Raw genomic sequence first — 24,091 nt, forward strand, 5'->3', positions numbered from 1 at the left:
TGGCTGCACGGAAAAGCTTAGAACTGTAATTGCTTGAAACAAATTATGAAATTTGATTAAAATGGAGGGCACGTTGGTGCAGCGGTTAGCACTGTCGCGTCACAGCAAACTAGGGTTCTCCAGCTTCCTCCCACAGTCCAAAGACATGCAGGTTAATTGGTGACTCTAAATTGTTTGTCTCTGTGTGTCAGCCCTGTGATAGTCTGGCGACCTGTACGGGGTGTACCTCACCTCTCGCCCCATGACAGCTGGGATAGGCTCCAGCCTTTCCACAACCCTGAACCAGGATAAGCGGTTCCAGGAAATGAATGAATGAATATTTATGCATCAAACTGACTTCAGTGTTCTCACCTGTCATATGTCTGTGTTCTTCTAGGATGGTGGGTTGCACTCCGTTTCTGGTGGTCTCCTACTTCTACCTCTGGTTTGTTCCTCCTTTCATCAGCGGCAGGTTCATCTGGTACCTCGGCTTCTACTGCCTCTACCAAACCCTCATCACCGTAAGTATGAATGCTAGTGTTGTAGTGAAATGACTGTTTCACCATCAGGATTTGATCCATTCAGTCCGATACCATTCTGAGAGTCCAGAGGATTCGCATGATTAAATCATTTTATCTTCACATAAGTTATAAGAGGGCCGAACCAGAAGTCTGACAATTGACCAGCGAAGATTCTGGTGCTCTTGCTGTATGGGCCCAATGATACGGAAGATCTTGGCCCAGTTGGCAATGGACATTGGTATGATGTGAGAAAGACATTGGACTCTTACATTGGACAGACGTTAATTTTAGTTAAAATGAAAATGGGGTTGACAATATTTTAAACGTCTAACAATGTTCAAATTCATTTTGTGTGAAGGTTAACATGGTGATGTTTTGCTGATGTTGGGTCTTGTTCCTCACACCTCACGACAAAATGTCATTGTTCAACGCCAAGATGACGTTGGCATGAGATGTTTGAAAGATGTTGGATTTTGATTACAGGACATCACAACTTGACAACGTCATCTGTCGTCAGTATTCTTTGTCAAATTGACGTTGGCATTGGACGTTGTCCTGACATTGAATTTTGGTCACCTGATGTCACAACCTAAATTCAACCAAATGTCAACGTCTGGTGACGTATCCAGTTTTATTTATAGATCCATGCAGAAGACTACCTTTATTTCAAAACCGGTCAAGACCACAGCCATACTTGATTGCCTGTGCAAAAAAAGAAGTATTGAATTTAGATGGTTAAGTTGATTTGAGCTCCTTAGTTTTTGTTTGTATTTGTTTGCTTGAAGAAAACAAAGGAAAATTCCCACACATAAAATTCACCTCTGCAATTATACATATATATATACAGTAGGTCTATGTCAATAAAAGAGGTGATTGAAGAGTGTGGGTGTGTTTATGGGAGTGTGGATCTTTCAGATCAATGTGAGGACTGCCTATGGTTTGCATGTTCCACATTTTATTATGTGTCATGCAGTGTGGGACTCACCCTGGACTGGTCTTGGTCAAAGTCTTGGCGTTGCCTCAGTCTTGATACACTCTGCTCTTGGTCTCCATTTAGGTGGTCCTGACTGCAGCACTGACGAATGCTCTTTCAAAAGTACATTTGATGTTTAAGAAATCTGAACGCATGCTTCAGATCACACACTTCACACGCAGTGCTAGAGACATGTCAAACAGGAGATGAAAGCTCTGACTGATGCAGCTCACAGTCTGCAGATGACACATTACATAACATATAGATAAAATGCTGCAAACACTGCAAATAACAAAGTGGAGACGATTACAGTCGTCTCATGCCAGACTCCGACAGCCCCTGGTAGGATTTACACTTTGATTTGCGAGACGTGCAGCAGATTAGAGCCCAGAGCTCTTAGATACCTCACCTCAAAGGGGAAGTGTAGTTATTTAGGTTGCCTTTTGTTATTATGGTCCAGACCATTCATCTCTCTCCCTCTCTGCTCTGGGGTAACCCATATAACATGTGCTACAGAGCGCGTAGACCGCTGCAGCCACACTGCGGTCAGCTGTAATGGCATGTCATTCTAACTACCTGATAAGTATACGGTCACTCCTGCCAGGAACCTCTCGCTGGGTAAATGCTGGTTACCACTTTTAGCCCTTCCTTCATTGTCTCTGGTTCTGTGTTTGTGTGAAGCGAGCTGGAAAAGGCCAGCTGTTATCATTCAGAGGGTCACAGCCTGTAAACAGAGGTTAGGATGCAATACATCATCTGTTTATGTAATGAACCTCTAATGGGCTTCTGTCAGATTTATTAGTTCTCACTTCCATCTGCAGCGGTCGGTTGAGCAGCTTCAATTCTATAAATGTTTGCATCCAGTAAAGGCCCCGTAAATGACATGCTGTATAGAACCAGCGGCGGGAAAAAAAAAAAAAATCCTTTCACGGCCGCGTTTATTTTCGTCGTGGCTTCCGCAGTGCTGACTGAGCCCTTGTGTAAATTACAAAGTGAAGCAGGACTCGGTTTGCTCGCCTATTCTCTGGCTGGGAGAGGTGGTGAGGAAGGAGAAAACAGAGAGCTGAGGTTGGCCGACATGGAAACTGCAGAGATTGCTTTTGATATATTTACAGTCGGCGTGCATCTTGCATTTTCACAGGAACTCGTAGATAAAAGACATCTAAAGATATCTTGGGTGTTCCCGTTTGATTGTGAGTCAAATGTTTTAAGAGTGGGAAGCAGTGCTAGCGGCTCTGTGAGGCTGAGCTAAATGAATAGCCGCGCGCTAACATGCTCAGTGCTAATGTTTATCAGTATAATATTTATCATATTCACCATTTTAGACTCATAGGAATGTCATTAGTTTTGCAGATTTTAGTCATACAGTATTGGACAAATCGAAAGTTTTTGACTTTGACTAGATAAGGTGCAGGAATGAGTCCTAAAACATGGAAAAAAGTTAGCATTTTTGATTCCCTCGTCTCAAAGTCTGTGGGTTTTTGGTTAGATGCCTGAAATAAAGTCTGTAGTTCACACAAGCTTCAGAGACTTCTACATTTCGTTCTACGGCATAAAATACGTCAGTAAATACCTCACTTGTGAATTGTGAAGCTTTTATGTGTCTTAAAAAAGACAAATGGCTAAATGAGACTCCAGAGCGTCATCACGCCGAACACAGCTTTACAGCCTCATTGCGGCCGCACGTTGATGTCATGCAATTGTGGTGTCGTTTGTTTGTAGCCGTATTGTTAGCTTTCACCTCTGGCGATTGCAATTACACGTTAAAAATCATAAAAATGTTGTTCATTTGTGGAGATTATCTTGTTGAAAAAACATGTAAGTATCATCAACGTTTGTTTGCTACAGATCTTATTTCCTGCAGTAATCTTAACTCGACTTTTTGTCGAGGGAACCAAAGCAGCACTAACTTCTCAAACTATTGACTTAGCGTAATGCCTGTATTTGCAGCATGTGTGCATTTGTTTTGGCTTTTACGGCACGTTTTTTCGTTTGCAGCACGTTCCATTTTTTGATTGGTATTAGAAGTTAGCATCAACCCGTTTCCCTCATCAAAAAGGCCCATGGATTTTTTCCATTGAGTTTTAAATTATCGCAGAAAATAAGCTCTGTGGCAAACAAACATTTATGATACTTACATGTTTAGCTCAGCAAGATAATCTTCATGAATGAACATGACTTTTGTGATTATTGGAGCCTAAATGCAATCACCAGAAGTAAAAAGCTAATGTTAGGCTATTAACAAACTACACTACAATTGCGTATCTTAACGTCGCCCCCACAGCACGGCTATAAAGTCATGTTCGGCATGATGACGTTCTGTAGTCTCATTTAGCCACTTGATAGCAACTGCCTTTTTAAGACACATAAAAGCTTCAAAATTCGCGAGTGATTTATTTACAGACATATTTTATGTCGTAGAGCAAAATGTGAAAGTCCGCAGAAATATTCAGAGCTGTTGTAGCTGGTATGCCCTTGTCGGCCATCGCTGGTCCCTTCAGGATGAATTTTAATCACTTCGATTGTTCCTTTATTTGTTATCTAGCACCATTGTCAGGTCAAAATCCCAGTTAATCCAATGCTTTGATTGAAACTGGTGACATTACTCTAAGTGTAAGATGGTGAACGTGGTAAAAAATTATATCTATTAACATCATTTCTGTAGCTGCAGCAGACGTTGTAGTGCATTGTCCCTTGTCAGCCACCGTAGATGCGGATATCTCCACCACATTTTAAGGCAATGCATCCAGAAGTTGATGAGATGTTCATTCAAAACAATAAATGTTGACCTCATGGTGGCACTACAGAAGAAATCAGGGGATCACGAGGTCATTTGGATTTATCATGAGGGAATCATGCAGTCATCAATGCAGTCAATTTAATAGTTGCTGAGATATTTTGGTCTGGACTAAAGTGTTGGACCGACCGGCAAGAGCTAATAAATAAAGAATAATAAAACTCCAAATTCATTATCTTTCTCCAATCCTGTGAGACTTGTGACTGACTGCTGCTGTGCCAGACCTGTATTTATTCTTTACCCGAGCCATGACTGTGTGTTTCTGCCCCACTGCAGTGCTTCCACGTGCCTTACTCTGCTCTCACCATGTTCCTGAGCACGGACCAGAAGGAAAGAGACTCAGCCACTGCTTACCGTAAGCTCTTTGAATATGCAAAAAGCACTTGTTAATGCATGCAATGCTGAATTAATCTTTGCCTTCTCAGTTTAAAGATTAAGACTGTGTGAATAGCTTTGAAGTGCTGGAACTGATGGCTGGATCTTTTTCTCGTGTGACAGGAATGACAATGGAGGTGCTGGGGACTCTCGTGGGCGCTGCCATCCAGGGCCAGATTGTGGCCAGCGCTCACACTCTGAAGCACTGCCCGCCTCACAACATGTCCGCCGGTTACCTTGGCAACAGCAGCGGGGCAGAGATCGTCAAGAGCCTGGTGCGCTCCCAGGACTACCTGTCACACTCTGTAAGTGTCGCAGCCGGTGCCAAACCAGGAGCCCAGGTGTGCTCAAAAGTAGGCCGCAGAGTTGGTTTGAAAATAACTCGGACTGTCATCAGTGTTCTCACTTAACTTGGAGCTGCGGTGTGTGCTCAGGGCGGTTTGCTAAATATCCGGGGGTCGAAAAAAGCAGCGCTGAATGAAAAGGGGGATTGTTGGAAATTGGGTCCATATTTACAGACTGTCTACAGGTTCTGACATCCAAAATGGCCTCGTGTTTTAACCCATGAAAGCCCAGGGGATTGAAAGGAGATGCCACTGTTTGATATCTGAACCCGACATCCTGAGCCTGCTCCCCTCTCGTGACCACAAAGGGGGTTCCTCCCTCACATCAGGCTCCAAACTGTGGCCCCCACTCTGAGGGGTCTCCACAGTCTGTAAGTCATTAGGCCTATTTATATCTCACCCACAACATTTGGAACGAGGCACTCCAGATTCAATATGTTGGAGATATTAGTCTTGTACTTCAAGGTGGAGGGCATGTTCACATCCACATTTCAGTTTGCAGAGCTGTGAATAAACTGCTGTGAATCCATCACAGGACTTTTCTGCAAAGATGAAACAAGTCCAAACTGTCCTGCGTTGGATTTTGGTCGCACCGCAGCTATTTGGGCTTCAAATGGTTCTTTTCCAATGGATTTTGGGTGAACCCTATCAGGGCGACCCGCTCACCACGCCAAACCCTCTGCAGCCACCCGCTAAATTCCTCCGTGGTCGCTGGTGAGGGTGGCACACCGTCTGGGCAAACTAGGTCTGCCCTCAGAAACAGGGAGTGTTTGATGTGCATAAATAATAATGAACCGCTGGGCTGAGCCACACGGAAAAATAGCAAACAAACAGAGGTTGTTTAAGGCAGAGCAGTTCCTGTCGGGGTACGGCGCTGAACGGATAAGGCTGTATTTTGGGATACAGATGTACTTGAGGTTTCCTCCTGTTTATGCTTGTGTTTGCACAGGGAAATGTGCAGTTTAGGCTGATGTGGAAAAGAACACAGAAAGGTAAAGGCGATAAATCAGGCACTGATGAGTTATATATATATATATATATATATATATATATATATATATATATGGAATAAACCTATCCATTAATTGAGTAAAAAGTACATCTACACCTTCCGTGACAGCTTGTTGAAATGAAGCACTTAAATCTTTTAGGCATTTGAGGACATTATGAATTAAAGATTGAGGAGCGGCTCAGAATAGACTGGATTGTGCTGCCTGTGTAAGAAGAGACGGACTGATGTTGCTACATGTGTGTGTTCTCCCTGTCTCTGCAGAAGGAGGTGTACATGATCGCTGCTGGTGTTATAGGAGGCGTGTTTCTCATCTGCACCGTGGTGATGTTCCTGGGAGTCAAAGAGAGAGATGGTGAGACTTTTTTTTGGGTCTGCTGAAACAATCGATTGACAAAAAAATAATTACTTTATGATTTAAAGCGACTGCATTACAAACTGGAGGTATTGATTTCGAGCATTCTCTTTTAAAAATCTGTCCCTTGAGACTTAACTGAGGTGGTTTGAGTGCCCCTTAAAGGAATAATTCACCCTCCAAATGACCATTTGGATAGTAATTGCTGACCCAGTGTAACGCTGAATCCATGAGGAAAACTGTTTGTTGTTTTTCTCACATGCCTCCACAGTGAACAAAGAATCCCAAAACAGAGAAAATTCTTGATGAATTGAAGTCATAGGGGTCTGCAAACTCTCACACAACTCGTGCAGTATCATCGAAGTCTCATTTATCCAGTCGTACGCTCAGTACTTCCCAACAAACAGCTGTTTCTGACGGGGAACTGAGCTGAAAGTGAAACTTATCTTTTCTCTCTTCAAAGCCAGACATTGACAAAAGCTGTAATTTTACCTTGCTGAACTTTGCTGTGTGACTTTGGTGAATCCAAACCATCCCTTTAAAACACCAAAGTCACACAATGACACAACAAACTGACAGCGGTAGACCAGCAGCTCCTGTGTGCAACGAGTTAAAGCTACTTTTCTTGTCAGTGGAGTCTGGCTTTGGGCAGTAATGAGCAAACAACTGGATAAATGAGACTTGGATCATTTTACTTTTAGTATAGTTTCGCTGTTGTTAAACGCAGACCCCTTTTTTTCTGTTTTTGTTTACTGTCATCAATTGGGAATCATTTCCCAAGCAAAGTGCTCGACATTAGCTGCTCTCAGCTTCTCAGCTGTGGATGAAACAAGCCATCTTAAGATGTCACTGAAATTAGAGGTAGACTCCATTAGCCCTCCTCAGCCCCCTCCCCCCCAGGCTACACTGAACCTTTGATTTTAAATTGACTCAATTACTTACTTGTTTTTACTCTTCTTCCTCTCATTCTGCTTCTTCTCATTTTTCTTTGTGTAGTATCATTTATTTTGTAGTTATTGTACTTTAAAATTAACATTATTATTAATACCATTTCTTTGCCCATTCTTTTCCTTTCATTGATATTATCATTACATTATTTTATAATTATCATTATTATGATTATGTTTATAATTATTTTCAATATCATTATTTTTGCTTATTATTACTATTTTTTGTAGTTATTGTACTTTAAAATGAACATTATTAATAATACCTGTTATTTACTTATTTGTGAATTTTCCTTTTATTATAATCACTATTATTATTAATTATCTTATTTTTATTGTTATCAATATTGTAATTATTATCTTTATTATTATTTTCATTATTATTATTATTGCTATTAATTATTAACATTTATTTTGTAGCTATTGATCTTTGTTAGCAACATGGTTATTATTACCATTTATTTACCTATTTATGGATTTATTTTTTATTATTTTATTTCTGTTATTATTAATAATATTTTGATCATTATTTTATTTTTATTCATATTTTTGTTCTCATTAAATTTACTTATAAACATTATTATTACAATTTATCTGACTATTTATTTATTTACCTATTTATTTATTTATTTATTTATTTATTTATTTCTCTCCTCCTCATGCAGATACCTGCACATTCCTCTGGTCACAGTTATTCATACATAAATATAAGACACACTTTCTGGACAAATACATGCACACAGACACTTGAAATATCTGTCGTTACACCTTTGTCTGTCTAATTTACAACCTGTCTGTTCTCTGTCACACTGACAAAATTTAAAAAAGTAATGATGAAAAGTGTTAATTATGCGGCTCTAATGAGCTACTCCACATTTGGAATAGAATTTTGAATTTAAAGTAGCACAGTTAAGGATGAGATTAGTGTCTTCAGGGCATCCCTCTGGGTTATTGGTCTAAGATTCACACTTTGTAACTGCAACGTTAGCTGTTCTGGTTTCCCTCCATTGTCTGTACTTTCCCTTCACAGTGAGAGTCACTGAACTAGTTTGGAATCTGCCAGTGTTCGCTCTCATTCTCTGATCTTTATTATAAATGACACACAGCATCCTCTGCAATGCAGGGGCAGTAAACACATCTCCTTTCTCTTCACTGCATGTTATCCGATATGCTGCACGCTCATCTTCTTATTCCACGTGTAACTGTTTCAGATCCGTACGCCCCAAGGACCGAGAAGCAGATCCCCTTCCATCAGGGCTTCATCCTGGTGATGAGACACGGGCCGTACCTCACTCTCACCGCTGCGTTCCTTTTCATCACTGTCGCCATTCAGGTAAAAGCAGATTTATTTATAAAGCACTCCTCAGACACGTAACTCCACGTTACAGTAAATGGAGGCAGTGTGGGATCCTGACAATGCGGAAGACTTGCTGCTGACGCTCGATGTTGATTTGATCAATGTAGAAGAGCACTTACTGAAAGCAAACGCTTTAAAACATGTTTTAAGTCTCCTGAGAGTCGTAGCAGCGTGGCACATCCTAGCAGTTTGTCTGTCACATGTAGGCCGATGCTTCAGTTTTGACACTCGGGGGTTTGGGCTGCTTAAATTATTGCAGACTACTCTAACTTTTTGCATGGGATCTATTTCTGTATATATTCACCCTCTCATCTCAGTGGAGGTGTCAGTTGTCATCTGTATGAGCCCGGGGTGGGAATAAATCACTGCAAAACGCCGTCAGCAGCTTCTCCAGTCACTTGGTTTGGCACTCAGTGCAGCAAGCTGAGCGCCCAGCGACAGCGCTGAGTAGACAAGACGAGGCGAGACAAGTATCTTAACATTTGATCTCTGATTTCTGCAGCTGGTACAGAGCAACTTTGTCCTCTTCTGCACTTACGCCGCCGACCTGAGGGATCACTTCCAGAATATAGTGCTGACCATCCTGGTGAGTACGGCGTTTATCACCCTTTCACCTCATGAAGATACAACATGACTCCTTGATTTAAAAAATGTTGGTACTATTTTTCCCAATTCTCCTCTCACATGCATCACACATGATTCTCTTGCACGTCTTTACCCAGGTTTCTGCAGTGATAAGCATCCCGCTGTGGCAATGGTTTCTGCAGAGGTTTGGGAAGAAGACGGCAGCTTTCTGCGGCATCACAGTGAGTATTCTGTTTTTATTTTGGTTCGCCAGAGTAGCTTTTAACGCTGACTACACCGCTTTGATGTTTGTGCCATCTTGTGGACAAAATGGGAACGTGGACTCCTCATCTAAAAGACTCTCTTCCCCTCTTTCTAGTGGATCATGCCCTTCACCCTGATGCTGGTCTTCATCCCCAATGTCGTGGTGGCATACGTTGTGGCTGTGTCCTCTGGACTCAGTGTGGCTGCGTCGCTCCTGCTGCCATGGTAAGAGACTCCAGAGCACATCAAATCATACTGCATTCAAATAGGCACATGAAGGCATTCAATCACATTTCTTGAAGTACAGACATTATTATGATAGTCCAGGATTGGTTGCCATACTTTATAGAATTCATGGACTGATGCTTGAACAATATATCTGAGCATTTCCAACTTCAGGTGGGCCATGACATCATTGACCTAGCAGCCAAACAGAGGGGACAGGTTAGACTTCCAGTTGCAGAACGAGACGTCTTGCTAGCAATGATGAAAGATCTCTTTGGGCCACACTAAATATTGCCAACTGCAGCTCTGGGTCTTCTATTACACATGTACAAAAATGTCTAAAAAATCTCGTCCCAAAATTGTCCCATTCTTTGGCATGCCCAAAATGAGTGGAAGAGAGTTGCTGCATCCCAGTTACTGACATGTTGCATCAAATTTATCTGTGAAGTATTTTAAACTATATAATGTCATGTCTGACACACACAGAGGCAGAGTGGATCCGAGCCACATGTCTAGTTACACATATGATAGCTCTCTTGTTGTTTGCCGTGAAGGTAGACCATTTTAGGGCTGGGCGACATGGAGAAAATCAAATATATATTTTTGACTATGGATGTCAATTTTAATATTGCGACTACGATTGACTACTGGTGCTCTCACAAAATATTTACACAATGAGATTTTTGATAAATAATATTCAGTAATAAGGATGTAATGACTAAGTGTTAAAAGGCAAATAACAGATCAGTTAGAACAGTCTGGTAAGTTTAGAAAATGACATCACTTTACTGTAAAGCAGCCTTTAAAACCAGGAAAAGACATTCAGTCATTCATTTTCCATAACTGCTTATCTCGTTAGGGGGGGCTGGAGCCTATCCCAGCTGACACTGGGTGAGAGGCAGGGTTCACCCTGGACGGGTCACCAGACTATCACAGGGCTGACACATAGAGACAGACAACCATTCACACTCACATTCACACCTACGGACAATTTAGAGTCACCAATTAACCTGCATGTCTTTGGACTGTGGGAGGAAGCTGGAGCACCTGGAGGAAACCCACGCTGACACAGGGAGAACATGCAAACTCCACAAAGAAGGGCCCAGGAAACAATATTACATTATCCAATATATAAGAAGATATCTAGTCTCATGTCAATAGTATAAATATACTATGGATAAACTGCCCAGCCCTAACCCATTTCAGGGAAAGGACTCCCACCTTATTCCTCTGGGACATATCACTTTTCCATTACACATAGGATCAACGCTTATTTAGATTCCACACCAAATAATTTATAAAAATCATCTAAATATTTGAGCTAAAAAATCCATTATGAGATCACATGAACCAAGACTTTCTTCTTCTTCTTCAAGCAGGAAATTCAAAATCCGCTAAGCCTCCTCCTGTAGGTCTGTCTATACAGTGGTTGTGCTGCTCTGATTTGATGCAGTGTCATTAGTTAACCCGTAATAGCACACCAGCCTGCTGTTAGTGGTGACTCAGTGCCTACAGGGCCCTATTTGTTCACTGAGGTCACATCAAGGTCATGACAGTGACGTAACTTTTATGAATTAGAGGCAGCGTCCTCTATAAATCCTCTATACCATCACAGAGCTAACACACCACCAGAGGTAAAGCAGTCGTTTCTATGGCACACTCCGCTCCTCACTCATCTCCTTTCCCCTCCCTCAAACCCCAAATTACAGGCGCCTCCCACGGGGGCATGTTTATTTTGGAAGGGGCCGATTGTTTATTCTGTCTGTGGGCCGAGGCCGGTGGTGCCGCCCCCGCTGCTCATCATCTAATCGTGTTATTAGCCCTGTAATTTTAGCCCACCGGTTTATCAGAGCGCTATAAGTAGACCTCACATCATCAGCTGCTAACATCTTGTGTAAGATGATTAAAGTTAGAGCGTGGGGGAGGTCTGAGACACACATCAGCCTCAGATTTTACCATGTCTCAGAGCTATGTTGAGTGTAAGATGAAGGGCATGTGCTTGTAAAATAAATATTGGTGTGAATTTAACTCTGCGTGTGTGTGTGTGTGTGTGTGATGCAGGTCCATGCTGCCAGATGTGGTGGACGACTTCAGACTGGCCAACCCATACTCTAAAGGCCATGAAGCCATCTTCTACTCATTCTACGTGTTTTTCACCAAGTTTGCCGCAGGCATCTCTCTGGGAGTGTCCACCCTCTGTCTGGAGTGAGTCTGCATTACTATCACACTAATTTACACACTCTATAATAGTCTGGATGTGCACTTAGCGTGTCATGATGCCCTCCAGAAATGCATTAACCCCAGACCTGATGTATGGAGTTTGAGTGTTTGCAGTATTGCACCATCAGGCTGGATGTCGATTTTCTGTAACCTGTGTTTAAATTGGATCTCTGCATGTTTGTGTGTGTGTGTAGATTTGCAGGGTATGACACCGGCGCCTGCAAACAGCCTGCTCCGGTGGTGTACACCCTGAAGCTGCTGATTGGTGCTGCCCCAGTGGCCTTCATTGTTACAGGGTTAATGATCCTACTGCTCTATCCGATCAGCGAAGACGTGCGGCTCAGGAACAGACTCTGCCTGGATGAGCTACGGTGAGCACAAATCATTAATGTACACTTGAGAAAACCCCCCGCAAGGAACAGGGAATAGGGAGACTTCTGCCTCTAAATGATCATTTGTATATGAATAACTCACTGCGTGTTACCTTGAAATAGATAAATGTTTTTTTCTCTTTTCTCAAATGCCTTCACAATGAATGAGGAATCCAAAAAAACAAACAAACAAAAAAAAACATGTGATTGGGTTTAGGAAAAAAGACCAGGGTTTGGCTTCTTACGGGACACAAACACCACTCTCTTGGGTGAAAGTCGGTGTTTGTTGGACCCATCCACCACTCCTTTCGTCCTTGTCCTGCCACGTTCCCCCCTGACGCACCTGTTTTCGTTCTGACACTGCAAGACACTGCCCAAGACTGGATTTTGACAACTTCGGACTGAGACTGGACTCATCCAAACATCCTTTCACAAACTCTCAAACAACTCGTGCAGTATAATTACGTCTAATTTATCCAGTCATATGCTCACTGCTTCCTAAACAGGAGCTGCAGCTCTACGGCTGCCTCGGTTGGTACTTTGTTTGTGTGACTTTGGTGTTTTAAAGGGTTTGTTCAGGTTCAGCAAAGTCACACAATAACACAAACGTTGACCAGTCTTTTTTCAGTGTGACTCCAGCAAGTCCAACAGCTTAATGGAAGTGCTTTCCTAAACTGCTGGAGTACCTCTTTAATCCGTGACATCTATACATGGCTGGTTAGCTCCTCCATGTCCAATTTTTACAACAAAAAAGAGCTAACGATTAGATTATTCCAGTCCAATGTCGTCTTTTTGAGTCCTGTATGGAGTCCATTTTTCCTATTTTCCTCCTAGTTGTGCTCCTTGTAGTCTCAGTATGTGCATCAATTGGTCCTTGGCCATTGGTCCTTTGTTGGTGGTGTTTCTGAGCTTGCTAAAGCTTTCTTAGTTGCGACCAGCAACATTTTGATCCAATATTTATCACTAGCATTAACATTTTCTTCAGAGAATTTACACAGATAAAGCACCAAACAGCTGTTAGGACCCTCAGATCCTAGTATGTGCTTAGGCTCTTTACATACATTTCCTAAAATACAGTTACTTTCTGACATTTCCAAAAAACATGAGAGTGGTCTCCATCAATAGATCCACACTGTCGCCAACATTTCTGGCAACTATGGAGATTCTTACTTTACAGTTTCGGTGAAATAAAGAAACAAATCAGATTCTTCTATGCTAGAAAATAGAGATTAGTTGTCATCAAATAAAAACATAAAAACACTATGAGGATTTCCACATAAAGGATGTTATGTTGTAAGAAATGCTGCTGTTACTTCTCTTCATTAAATATCTGAACCATGAAACAAACTGTTTAAAGCCTGCGTGTTCAGCTGTGCCATTATACTAATGATGCTATAAACATTTAATACACTATTGATCAGTGGTGGAAGGAGTGTTCAGATCATTTACTGAAGTAAAAAGCAGCAATACTACAGTACAAAAACACTCCATTACAGTAGTATTGTTGGACTAATTTAGAAGTCTTGTTTTTAAAATGATACTTTCAGTTTAAGTACACAGGTATTAAGAGCAAAATTTACCTAAACTATCAAAAGTAAAAATACTCATTATGCAGACTGATCCTTGTCAGTTATATTATTACGTTATAGGATCACTGTCATTGAATATTTACATGTAAGAGGTATTTATATGTTATATTTGGTCAAGTCAGAGCTACTTTTAACTGCTTCACTCATTGTTGGGTAGTTTAATCTAAAATAAAGAACATTTTATATAAAGTTATTGTGTGTTTTGCATGTAGAATCTTATTTAGAGTATTAAAAGGAAAGTAATGGAGTAAAAAGTGTATTATTTGCCTCTGAAATATGGAAAGGTAAGGAAAAAATGGACATATACAAGTGTACTTGAGTAAATGTACTTAATTACTTTACACTGCAGCTGTTGACTGACTGGATTTCTTTTAAAAATATGGGAGCAGCGAAAGAAGAAATGACCCAAATAATTAGCAAAAAATTAGTAAAAAGAGAAAATAAAAATTTGGAAAAAATAAATAAATAAATTTTTTAAAAAAATTAAAAACTGTTCAAGACAAACAAATAATGAAATGACCTGGAAAGAGAGCTTAAAAATTAAAATAATTCTGAAACATAATTGTAAAATGTAATAATAATAATAATTATGAATATAATTTTTCTCTAGCTTTTTTCTTTTTCCTAGTTTGTGTTTTTGAATAATTATCCAAATCTTTTTTTTTTTTTTTTTTTTTTTTTTTTGGCAATTTGTGGGACATTTCTTGTCAAGTTGCTCATTGTCTTCTTTCCCATGTTTTTTTTTTTCTTGGAATATTTTTATTTTTTTTAATAAAATCCAAACCAAATGAGGACCTAACTCATAAGGAGTAGTAATCAAAAATAAATTGATAATACAAATAAATAAATAAGCAAACAAACAAATAAATAAATAATAATGAAATTAAAAATAAAATAAATAAATACAACATAAAGTAAGAGGAAATATAAATAATCAATCTGTCTTGTTTCTGAAATAAATCGCACCAATTTCAAAGGTTTAAAGACTTGCAAAAGGCATCTGAAATCAGCACAAGAAAAGTGAAGTCACTCCAGGTTTCAAAGGGTTAACGTGATACATTCATGTGTCCCACAGGAAACAAAGCATCAGCTCCAGAACAGCGGAAGATCTGAACAACGTGTGACCTGCATCTTGAATGAAGTGAACCCACAAAGCCACGTATTCCAGCGATCGGCGCTGGAAAGTTGTTGATTAGTGTATATTACACTGATAAATAGTTCAATTGTTTTAATGTAAACATTTTTGTTTCATTTTCACATGTACTGTACAGTTATCTTGGATATATATAAATATATAATGAGATTACCTAATTTATATAAATGAATGTATATCATTATTTGCTGTGTTTAGCTTTACAACACTGTTATTTATTTATGATATATTAATACTGAGGGCTGATGATATGAAATGAATAAATGTTGTAGAGGTTGGTTGGCGGACCGAATAAATGTGTGTGTGTTCTTTGATGAAGTGAAGCAATCCCGACCTCATGCCACACGACTTGTCAAGCGATTTTACTGCTGCAAACAAATATCTAGTGTTTCAGTTTTACCTCAGTTGATCTCGATGGTTGGATGTCAGGTAGTCACAGAACTTTAAAAAAGAAGGCTGCGAGCTATCTTAAGGCAGTCACTTTGTTGTTTGGATGTTCTGACAAAATGAAATGTTTAATATTAAACAAGTTTTTAGTTTTGGCCCCAAACAAAAGCTGATGTTCAATGACATGCACAACCAAGAACATGTTCTCTCTCATTGTGGATAAGGAGGTGGTGGAGTTGTGGAGAGAACAAGAATCTGTGTTTGAGTGTATCTGATCCCCCAGTCAGTGCTTACACATATTAGCCACTTTATTAGGTACACCTTACTAGTACCTTGTTGGACGCCCTTTTTAACTCTTGGTGTCACAGATTCAACAAGGTGCTGGAAACATTCCTCAGAGACTTTGGTCCATATTGACATGATGACATCACACAGTTGCTGCAGATTTGTCGGCTGCACATCCATGATGAGAATCTCCCGTTCCAGCACATCCCAAAGGTGCTCTACTGGACTGAGATCTGGTGACTGTGGAGGCCATTGGAGTACAGTGAACTCACTGTCATGTTTGAGATGATGTGAGCTTTGTGACATGGTGCGTTATCCTGCTGGAAGTAGCCATCAGAAGATGGGTACACTGTGGTCATAAAGGGATGGACACGCTCAGCAACAATACTCAGGTAGGCTGTGGTGTTTAAACCATGCTCAGCTGGTACTAAGAAAATCTCCCCCACACCATTACACCACCAGCAGCAGCAGCAGCCTGAAGCGTTGATACAAGGCAGGATGGATCCATGACACCAAATTCTGACCCTACCATCTGAATGTGGCAGCAGAAATCCAGACTCATCAGACCAAGCAACGATTTTCCAATCTTCTATTGTCACGTTTTGATGAGCCTGTGTGAGCTGAGGGTGTTTTCAAAGTCTTCTGGTGTATTGTAGGCATTAGTAACACACAGAGTGCACAGTAGTTATGCTTGTAGTTATGATTTAATATGGAAAAAGCTACCAAAAGATACACTTTCACTTATTTGGTCTTCAATGGAGCTCCGAGCAACACTGCATAGTGATGACATGGAAGTTTCTGTTGAGTCTTGTCCCCTCTGGTGGGCAGTTGTGTTACTGCGCTTCATAACATCAGACATGCAAAATGACGAGTTTCAACCGTGTTCTTGTCAACATTTATGATATGAATATATTTAACCCAGAGTGTTGTATAACAAAGTTAAATTACATATTCAGCATAAAAGTGTCAGTACAGACATTTTATGGGTAAAACCTGACTTTCATACAAGCAGGGATTCCTGCAGGACTCCAGTAACAACAAATAGGAAACATTTACATACAGTACATTAGCCTCTATTGTTCCTGCACCAGAACAGCAGTCTTAAACTTAAACTGATCTCTAAAGAAGTACTCAAAGCCGTTAGTAGAGCGCAATGGCACTACATTTGGTGTCCTCCACAACTGCACTGCATTTTGTCAACAAAAAAAGTAAAAGGAAAAACATGGCTCAGTGCTCAAACTTCACTCAGGTTCACTTTAAAGCAGTAACATGTAAACATCACATCTGAACAGGCAGCATTTTTAATCTCCCCACTACTGTTCAATACAAAAATAAGTCTGAAATATAACTCTGGTTGTAGATACAGTCGGGATTTATGGGAGCGCCAACCAAACGTCACATTCTTTCACACCAAGGGGGAGTGGCTTTCTGCATGTCGAATAAACTTAAAAATCCAGAGTTAAGGTATTTTTTCAACTTGGATCATTTATTCCCATGATCCTGTGACAAAGTGATTAATGGGAACAACATTTTTTGAAACTGGTCCAGTCTTGAGCTGCCAGAAATCAATGTTAACACTCAGGTCATGTTGGCACTGCCAATTTACCCTCCACCAAAGGTGCTTATTTTTGCCAATGACAGGCTCATATTGTTAATACAAGTGTCTGACAAGATTATCGACGCGACCCGACAGAGATAGACCTTTTTGTTAAAGAGTAAGAACCTTTTTCCTTCACTAGAAACAGCCTTAATATTGCTACCGTCAAACCCACCAGACTCCATGTAAATAATCAGTAATTTTAGCATCATAAAACACACTTCGTTTTAAGTTGATAGAAACAAAATAAAACTCACAGGAGCCATCTTGGTTCATCTTTTCACTGTTCCCACAACCACCAGCTCAAGTTTGGTCAAAATAACCCTTATGTCACCCAGTTACATGTGAAAACATGTTGGCTCTATACACGCTATAATCACTGTTTTTTTAAATGGAGTCTGGTGAGTTTGATGATGGTGATTTCAGGGCTGTGACGGGTTAAACAAAAAGGAACAAACTCTTTTTCCAAACAGTGTTAGATTGTTTATCCACAGGTTAAAAAGTAGTGAACTTCCAAGGACCTAGTGTTCTTGAGATTTCAAATTGTGCATGAGAACTCCATTGCACATCGTCAAAACATAGGCTAATGGCGTTAGAGCTGCTATACTGTCCTGAAATGTGCATGGAATTCAAAAAACTTGGTTGTCTATTACATCGTGGCAATAATGGCTGAAGGGTAAGTTGAATTAATCATATCTAAAGTAAATGTAATAGTCTGTCCCAGCATTTACAGGCTTAGGAAAGGACCGTTTCCCCCTCTCTGACGACGCCCCCCCAACTATGACTACACACCGACTGTATCTATTTGCATTACTGAGACTCTGCATCTTCAGTTCAGATCCAAGGGCCTTGCATACTTGGATCCAGCCAGATATATTAAAGTAACATGAATACAACTGCACAAGTCCATAAATTGAGGTGTGTGTTCAGAGGCACTATGTGGAAGACTCAGTGTTCATGCTGGGGCTTTGGCCAGGGGCCGGACTGGATGGGACGGAGCTGTCCGGACTCCCAGGAGTCCGTAGGGTTGTTTTCCTCTTCCCGTTCCGCACCGTGAGCTCCTCTTTGGGCTTGAACGTCAGAGGCACAAAGCCGTCTGCGTCTGCTACGAGTACGATCCACAATGGACCTGGAAAAATAACAAAAGATTACTGGCTGAGCGTGATGTTCTAAACATCTGAGATCTGTTTGATTGTCAATTAAGTGTTAAACCACTGCTACATGTAGCCTGTGATAGCTGTTTCCTGCTGCTGTGTGTCAGTTTACGACTGCATAATGTTACGCTCATGAAACAGTCGTAAGCTGCTTTTGTTTTAAACCTTGTAATCTGACCTAGGCTTTTAATCACTGCCAATTATAGCTTACGCACGCTGACAGAACACCGATGTGAATATGTGCTGTCTTAGACTGTACAGTAAAATATCAATTAAAATGCATTCTGAATTAATGGTTTATAAAAGCTATAAAAGACTTCTATGTGATGACTTCCAGGTGACCTCACGAGGGAAGCCCATCACACAGGCTTTCTGAAAATACTCACAGGGAGGCGAGCTCCTAAAACAGTTTCCTTTAAGTGGTTTTAAATGATTAACTCTGTACACAGCATGTCTACAGGTATCAAACACTTCAGTTTAAGGCCTTTTGAACCTTTTCAAGATCAGTTTTAACCAAATTTAACACAGACTTTTGGACAAATCATCTTTTTCTTGCTCAAACATTGCAGCTAAGTGAGAAGGTAATTAATATATATGTTGCCCTGTGCAGAGGTAGGTTTGATGCAATAATATAGTCATTGCAGTGAGTTAACTTAATCTCTATTTTGCCAACAAGGAAGTGCAAGTGTAAAGTAAAAAGACAGAATTAGGTTTAGTAAACATCAGACGTGGACATTCATGCAGAAAAGCTTGACTCAGTTTGACAATAATAATTTAAATTTAAGACTATTAAATAACTTTTACAGCCTAATATTTATAAAATTGAATTTAGGACATTTTCTTTTACTTTTTAAGGACCTGCAGACGCCCTCTACTCTCTGTCACAACATGGTTAATCTCACAGGCAAGAAGAAGGCGGTTTTAATACATAGTAAAAACAAAAATATCCTAAGGTTTAGATGGAGTGATGACAGAGAGCAAATAAGTCTTCAAAGTGCCATGTTAAGAATGGAGGCAGGAAAGGTTGCACATACCGTACATCATCTCCACAATAGTCAGGTTGAAGAGGTCTTGGAGGGCACGCAGACACAGCTTCCCGTCACACAGCAGCACCGGCCTCCGCTCATCAATAAACACATTTTCTGATAACTGCTTCTGCATGTGCACAAAATGGCAGAGCAATGAATAACTCAAAGAAGTAAAGCTTAATGCAACCCAGTAAGTTACACGCACCATAGTTGGATTTTTCTGCCACATTAAACGATTCCAGGTATTTCAGTTGTCTTATCCCTAAAGTGGCTGATTAAGCTGTTTAAGCCTCTCGAGCAAAAGCTGCTTGCGACAGAGATCGCAGAAAGAAAGAAAGGGAAATCTCCATCTCTCTAGCTTATCCCTGCAGAGTCAGACACAAACGCACAGAGGAAATAAAGTGAGTGAAACCGTACCTGACAGGTGACGTTGACATACGGGGGTTCACAGGCGTTGGGGTAGACGCTCAGGGCCTTCTTGCCATTCTGGGTATAATCTCTGATTTCTGTCAGGCACTGCTGTACATCTGCGAAGCGTGTAAAAAGCCTCTCCATGTTTTGAACCAGCTGCTCCAGTGCCCGCTCCTTAGCGTGGCTCGGGGGCTTTTCAGGCATGGGCAGCGTGGGTTCCGTGTGGAGCTTGTCTGCAGGCTCCAGGCGAGGAGAGCTGGCCCGGCTGGAGTCCCTGCTGAGCTGGCCGGCCACCGCCAGGCTGGTCATGCGGTTGACGTGGTCCATGTCGAAATTCTCCACCGTTATGGAGGAGGCGCTGGACACGGCTGATGCTCTGTCGGAGAAGTCCACAGAGCTGGTGACGGGGCTGGGCTCGCCGCTCCTCACCTCCTCCACCAGCCTGCGCCTGTTGCTAGGTGAACGAACAACTCCCCCTCCAGGTAACACCAAGTCCTTTATCCCTGGGCGCTCCTTGTCATCCTTAGATAGGTGCTCCGAGTGCCTCCTAATCCCTGCGCAGAAATTAGAAGTAGACTCGTGGTTGTGAGGAGAGGGGGATGGTGCGATGGGAGTCTCCCCGTCCAGCATCAGCTCTTTGGCTACGAGACGAAGGATATATTTATCTGTGTTAGACGATGGAAGGAAGGCAGGGTCGTTGGACTTCTGCCTGCCCACCATCATCAGCAGCATCTTGTCGTTGAGGAAGCACACTCCTTTGGGCCTCTCGTTCGTCTGCAGAGAGATCTGCTGAATGTTCGGCATGGCAGAGGCTGTGATGCAGTACACAAGAACCATGCTGCAGGTGTTGGAAGCCACTGCAACTGTGGAACCACGTGGGTCAAAAGCCACAATGTCTGGAACCAAAATCCCTGGGATGCTGACTTTACGGCTGGTAGTGACTTTGCGCTCATACTTGACCAGGATGAGGTGTGAGGAGTCCTGGCCAGTGCCCGTCATGGTGTCTCTGCGACGCAGGTGAATAAGAGGGCTGGGGTCAGAGCGGCGGTGCCTCGCTAAGAGGTGGGTGAGGTCCAGAGGGCCTGAGCTGGGGATGTAGGACCTCTCTGATTCAAGTGATCGTCTTCTCGAGTCTATAAGGTGGTCTTCTTCTGACATGACCACATGCGAGCCGTGGCTTTGCAGGGACTCCGCTTCTGTCGGCATGTCGAAGGCCATGCCGGCGTTTAACCCACAGATTTTATCCAGAGGCAGCTCCGTAGCCACGGCTACTTGAGCCTCCCCCGTGGCCTCGATGGCACAGATGTAGCCTCCCACATCAAATATGGGGCAGAAGGAGCAGGCCACCAGACTCTTCTGGATGTCATTCCAGATGTAAGAGTGAAGAGAACTCCCTATAGCCACCACCAGGCGTGTGCCATCCTTAGTCCAACAAGCACAGTGGATAAGTCCGCTACCTTTGATGTCCGCTTTGATTCTCCTGTTGTCCACTCTGACAGAAAACAGCACAGAAGTGTCCCTCTTGGTCAGCACAGCCAGGATGTCCAGCTTAGGATGCCACACACAGCCTTGTGAGAGCAACGGGAAGGGTTCACTCATCTCACAGGTCTGAGTGCACAGCAGCTTGTTCTGCTCGAGCGCGCTGAGCTGCAGTTGCCACACGGTAACATGCTTCTTGTGCTGAACAGCCAGCAAGGCAGGGGAGTCAGGGCAGCACAGTGGGCCCCAGAAGAGCCCGAAAACGTGCTCAAACTGCCCAATAACGTTTGTGTCCCCAAAGTTCACCTCGCCGTTGATGAAATACAGAGATGTCAGGCAGACCTGCTTGCCGTCCGTCCATGCTATCCCGTGCACAGGGTGGATGGCTTGGTGCAGAGTGTTGAGACCAGTCCGAAGCAGCTTTGCCTTACCAAGGTCCATCCTGGCAGGTATGAAGATGCTTGTTCAAAGAGAAGAGAAAACAAAATGACTCAGAGAGTTAACATTGATGACAGAGACCTGTCCGAGCGGGTCCTGCACAGGAGTAGCTATTGCTACCTATGCCTATACCTATGCAGATTAAGAATAGCAAAAGCCTCTCTCGTGTCTCCTTCCAAGTACATGCCTTAATCCCCTCTGCCTGAGCTGAGGCAGTGGTGACGAACACTTATAGCTGCTTACGCCTGAATGACCTTAACAACACGCCGCTACTGTCAGGACCTCAGGGCATTAACGATACTATGTGTTGAGAAGGAGTGTCTCATCACAGCATTTCCTCTTTTAGATCTGGCGAAACTGCCGTAATCGTGTTGGCTGAATTAGGTCGTCTGCTTATCGTCCCCACCCTGCAGAGCTAACTTTGGACAAACAGGTTTTTTCCATAAAGGGCCGCCAACTCTGCAACACATTACCAACTAAAATCAAATTAATTTCTGGATATAAAATCCTTCACAAAAAAGATGAAGTGCTCATAAAAACAAACTGGTGCTGTACCTTTTTAAGCTAACTTTATTGTAAATTACCAAAGTGCACTGGTTTATGCATATAGTGGTATGTGTTTTCTGTAAAACTGCAATTATCAATCAATTAGTTCTCAACTATTAAATTAATCTGTGGGTGGGAATTACCAGAGGGCCAACAATACAATATTATCATGATTCAATATATTGCAATTTTAATTGCTTTGCAATATGCTGAGTATTGCAACAACATATATTACCCTTTTTCAACTGCAAACTGTGTCCTCAAAGGAAAACTTTGTCAATGTTTGTTTTATTTAATGAGGTTTCAGTCTGATTATCCAATTTCAGTCATTTTTATTGCAGCAAAATGTACCCAGTGAACTGATTTTATCACTCTAGTAGGCTACCAAAGTTTGTAGTTTGTAGTTGTCATATCATTAATGTATAATAAGTGAATCCATACTTGGCTTTCTTGTATGAATATTGCCACGCAAAATATTGTGATACTATGCTGTATTGACCCCCCCCCCCACACACACACACACACCAAGCCTTAAATTAAACCCCAACTAATTTGATAATTGACAACCAATTTGAGTCATGTTTAACGAAAAAAAAAAAAAGTCAAAATAGTCTGATTTCAGCTTCTTAATGTGAGCATTTCCTGGTTTCTTTACTCGTCTGTGACAGTACACTGAGAATCTTTTGGTTGTGGGCAAAGCTAGACATTTGAGGACATGATCTTGGGCACAATATTTTCTGAAATTTTGTAGCCCAAACACCTAATTGATTCATTAAAACAATAATGGACAGATTAATCGACAATGAAAATAATCCTTATTTGCAGCCCTACTTTTGTATAATATATATTTTATTTTAATTATATATTCGTAGTGTATTGTGGCTTTATAATACTGAAAGCTGTATATTTTAATTACACTTTCTGTGCATGTAAAAGCTGTAAAAGCCCAACTAGAGATAAGTGCTGCAAATCAGCAATTTCTATAGTCTATCTATGTTAAATAGCACAGTCCCCATCAAATTAATAAATTCATATGATCAAATAAAGCATTTGTTTCTTATCAAATATAAAGTTTCAACAGAATAAGACAACTAAATTTGATTTATAGACTAATTAAGTTTGTGAGTTATTCACAATTGACAATTTTATTAATAGAGCACATTAATTTGATTATTTAAATCAACCGTATAGAGAGTTTATAGGAAGTAACAGCAAACTGCTTAACTAAGGAGAAGTTATACTACAAATGTGGTTAAAATAAGGTTATAAACTTAGCTACTAGTGCTAACCAGAAACCATTACAGTTGCATGTTTAGCTATCCTTTACATGTAGCTAGCAAGCTAACTAATAATAAGCGTTAAAATATACAAAAATATGTAGTTTTACTCCACGCATACCTTATAAAACCATCAGCATTTCATGTGGGATCCTTGTAAAACACTGAAAGCGAGTTTCCCATCCTTTAAATCGCGTTTTACCGGCTGAAATGTGTCTTCACTGTTCATTTCGATTTAGCCCGGAAGCAAAACTAACTGACATTGGCGGTGCATCATGGGATATGTAGTGGATTTACAACCGTCTTGTTTTAGCCGTTTTGGCCACTCGAGGGCGCTTCTTGTGTGTTGTTAAATACAGGGCAGTTAAGGGAACTAAAAGCGGTGAAATGTTTACTATGATTAAGAATAGTTTACTAGAAAATGAAAAACATGGCGTAATGCTACG

General features: G+C 41.3%; 2 protein-coding genes across 3 annotated transcripts in view; one reads left to right on the plus strand and one right to left on the minus strand.

Moving 5' to 3' along the window:
- The window catches only part of mfsd2b (major facilitator superfamily domain containing 2B), a 28,089-nt gene extending 12,764 nt beyond the window's left edge, over positions 1-15,325 (plus strand). The window contains exons 5-15 of one of the 2 annotated variants that reach the window (XM_049590133.1): positions 377-500; positions 4,547-4,625; positions 4,769-4,950; positions 6,263-6,353; positions 8,512-8,633; positions 9,160-9,243; positions 9,380-9,463; positions 9,601-9,710; positions 11,772-11,915; positions 12,125-12,301; positions 14,966-15,325. In XM_049590133.1, the coding sequence (XP_049446090.1) occupies positions 377-500; positions 4,547-4,625; positions 4,769-4,950; positions 6,263-6,353; positions 8,512-8,633; positions 9,160-9,243; positions 9,380-9,463; positions 9,601-9,710; positions 11,772-11,915; positions 12,125-12,301; positions 14,966-15,014 (1,246 nt within the window). In that variant the 3' untranslated portion in view covers positions 15,015-15,325. The remainder of the gene's footprint in view (positions 1-376; positions 501-4,546; positions 4,626-4,768; positions 4,951-6,262; positions 6,354-8,511; positions 8,634-9,159; positions 9,244-9,379; positions 9,464-9,600; positions 9,711-11,771; positions 11,916-12,124; positions 12,302-14,965) is intronic. The other variant, XM_049590134.1, reaches the window with a different exon arrangement.
- A 1,094-nt stretch (positions 15,326-16,419) lies between these two features.
- LOC125897069 (WD repeat and coiled coil containing) lies at positions 16,420-23,902 on the minus strand. Its single transcript, XM_049590125.1, has 4 exons — positions 23,767-23,902; positions 19,912-21,844; positions 19,501-19,621; positions 16,420-18,441 (listed from the first exon to the last, which is right to left on the minus strand). The coding sequence occupies exons 2-4, from the start codon at positions 21,823-21,825 to the stop codon at positions 18,248-18,250; spliced, it is 2,229 nt and encodes a 742-aa protein (XP_049446082.1). The 5' UTR covers positions 21,826-21,844; positions 23,767-23,902; the 3' UTR covers positions 16,420-18,247.
- Positions 23,903-24,091: the final 189 nt, after the last annotated feature.

This window comes from Epinephelus fuscoguttatus, linkage group LG11, assembly GCF_011397635.1.
Source record: "Epinephelus fuscoguttatus linkage group LG11, E.fuscoguttatus.final_Chr_v1".
NCBI classification, from domain to species: domain Eukaryota; kingdom Metazoa; phylum Chordata; class Actinopteri; order Perciformes; family Serranidae; genus Epinephelus; species Epinephelus fuscoguttatus.

What these genes read in the sequence shown, in the direction of transcription:
- LOC125897069 (XM_049590125.1), bottom strand. Translation starts at nt 21,825, where the DNA reads ATGGACCTTGGTAAGGCAAAGCTGCTTCGGACTGGTCTCAACACTCTG. An exon ending in ATGTCAACGTCACCTGTCAG is followed by an intron (nt 19,622 to 19,911) that starts GTACGGTTTCAC and finishes GTGCACATGCAG; the next exon opens with AAGCAGTTATCAGAAAATGT. An exon ending in TATTGTGGAGATGATGTACG is followed by an intron (nt 18,442 to 19,500) that starts GTATGTGCAACC and finishes TTATTTTTCCAG; the next exon opens with GTCCATTGTGGATCGTACTC.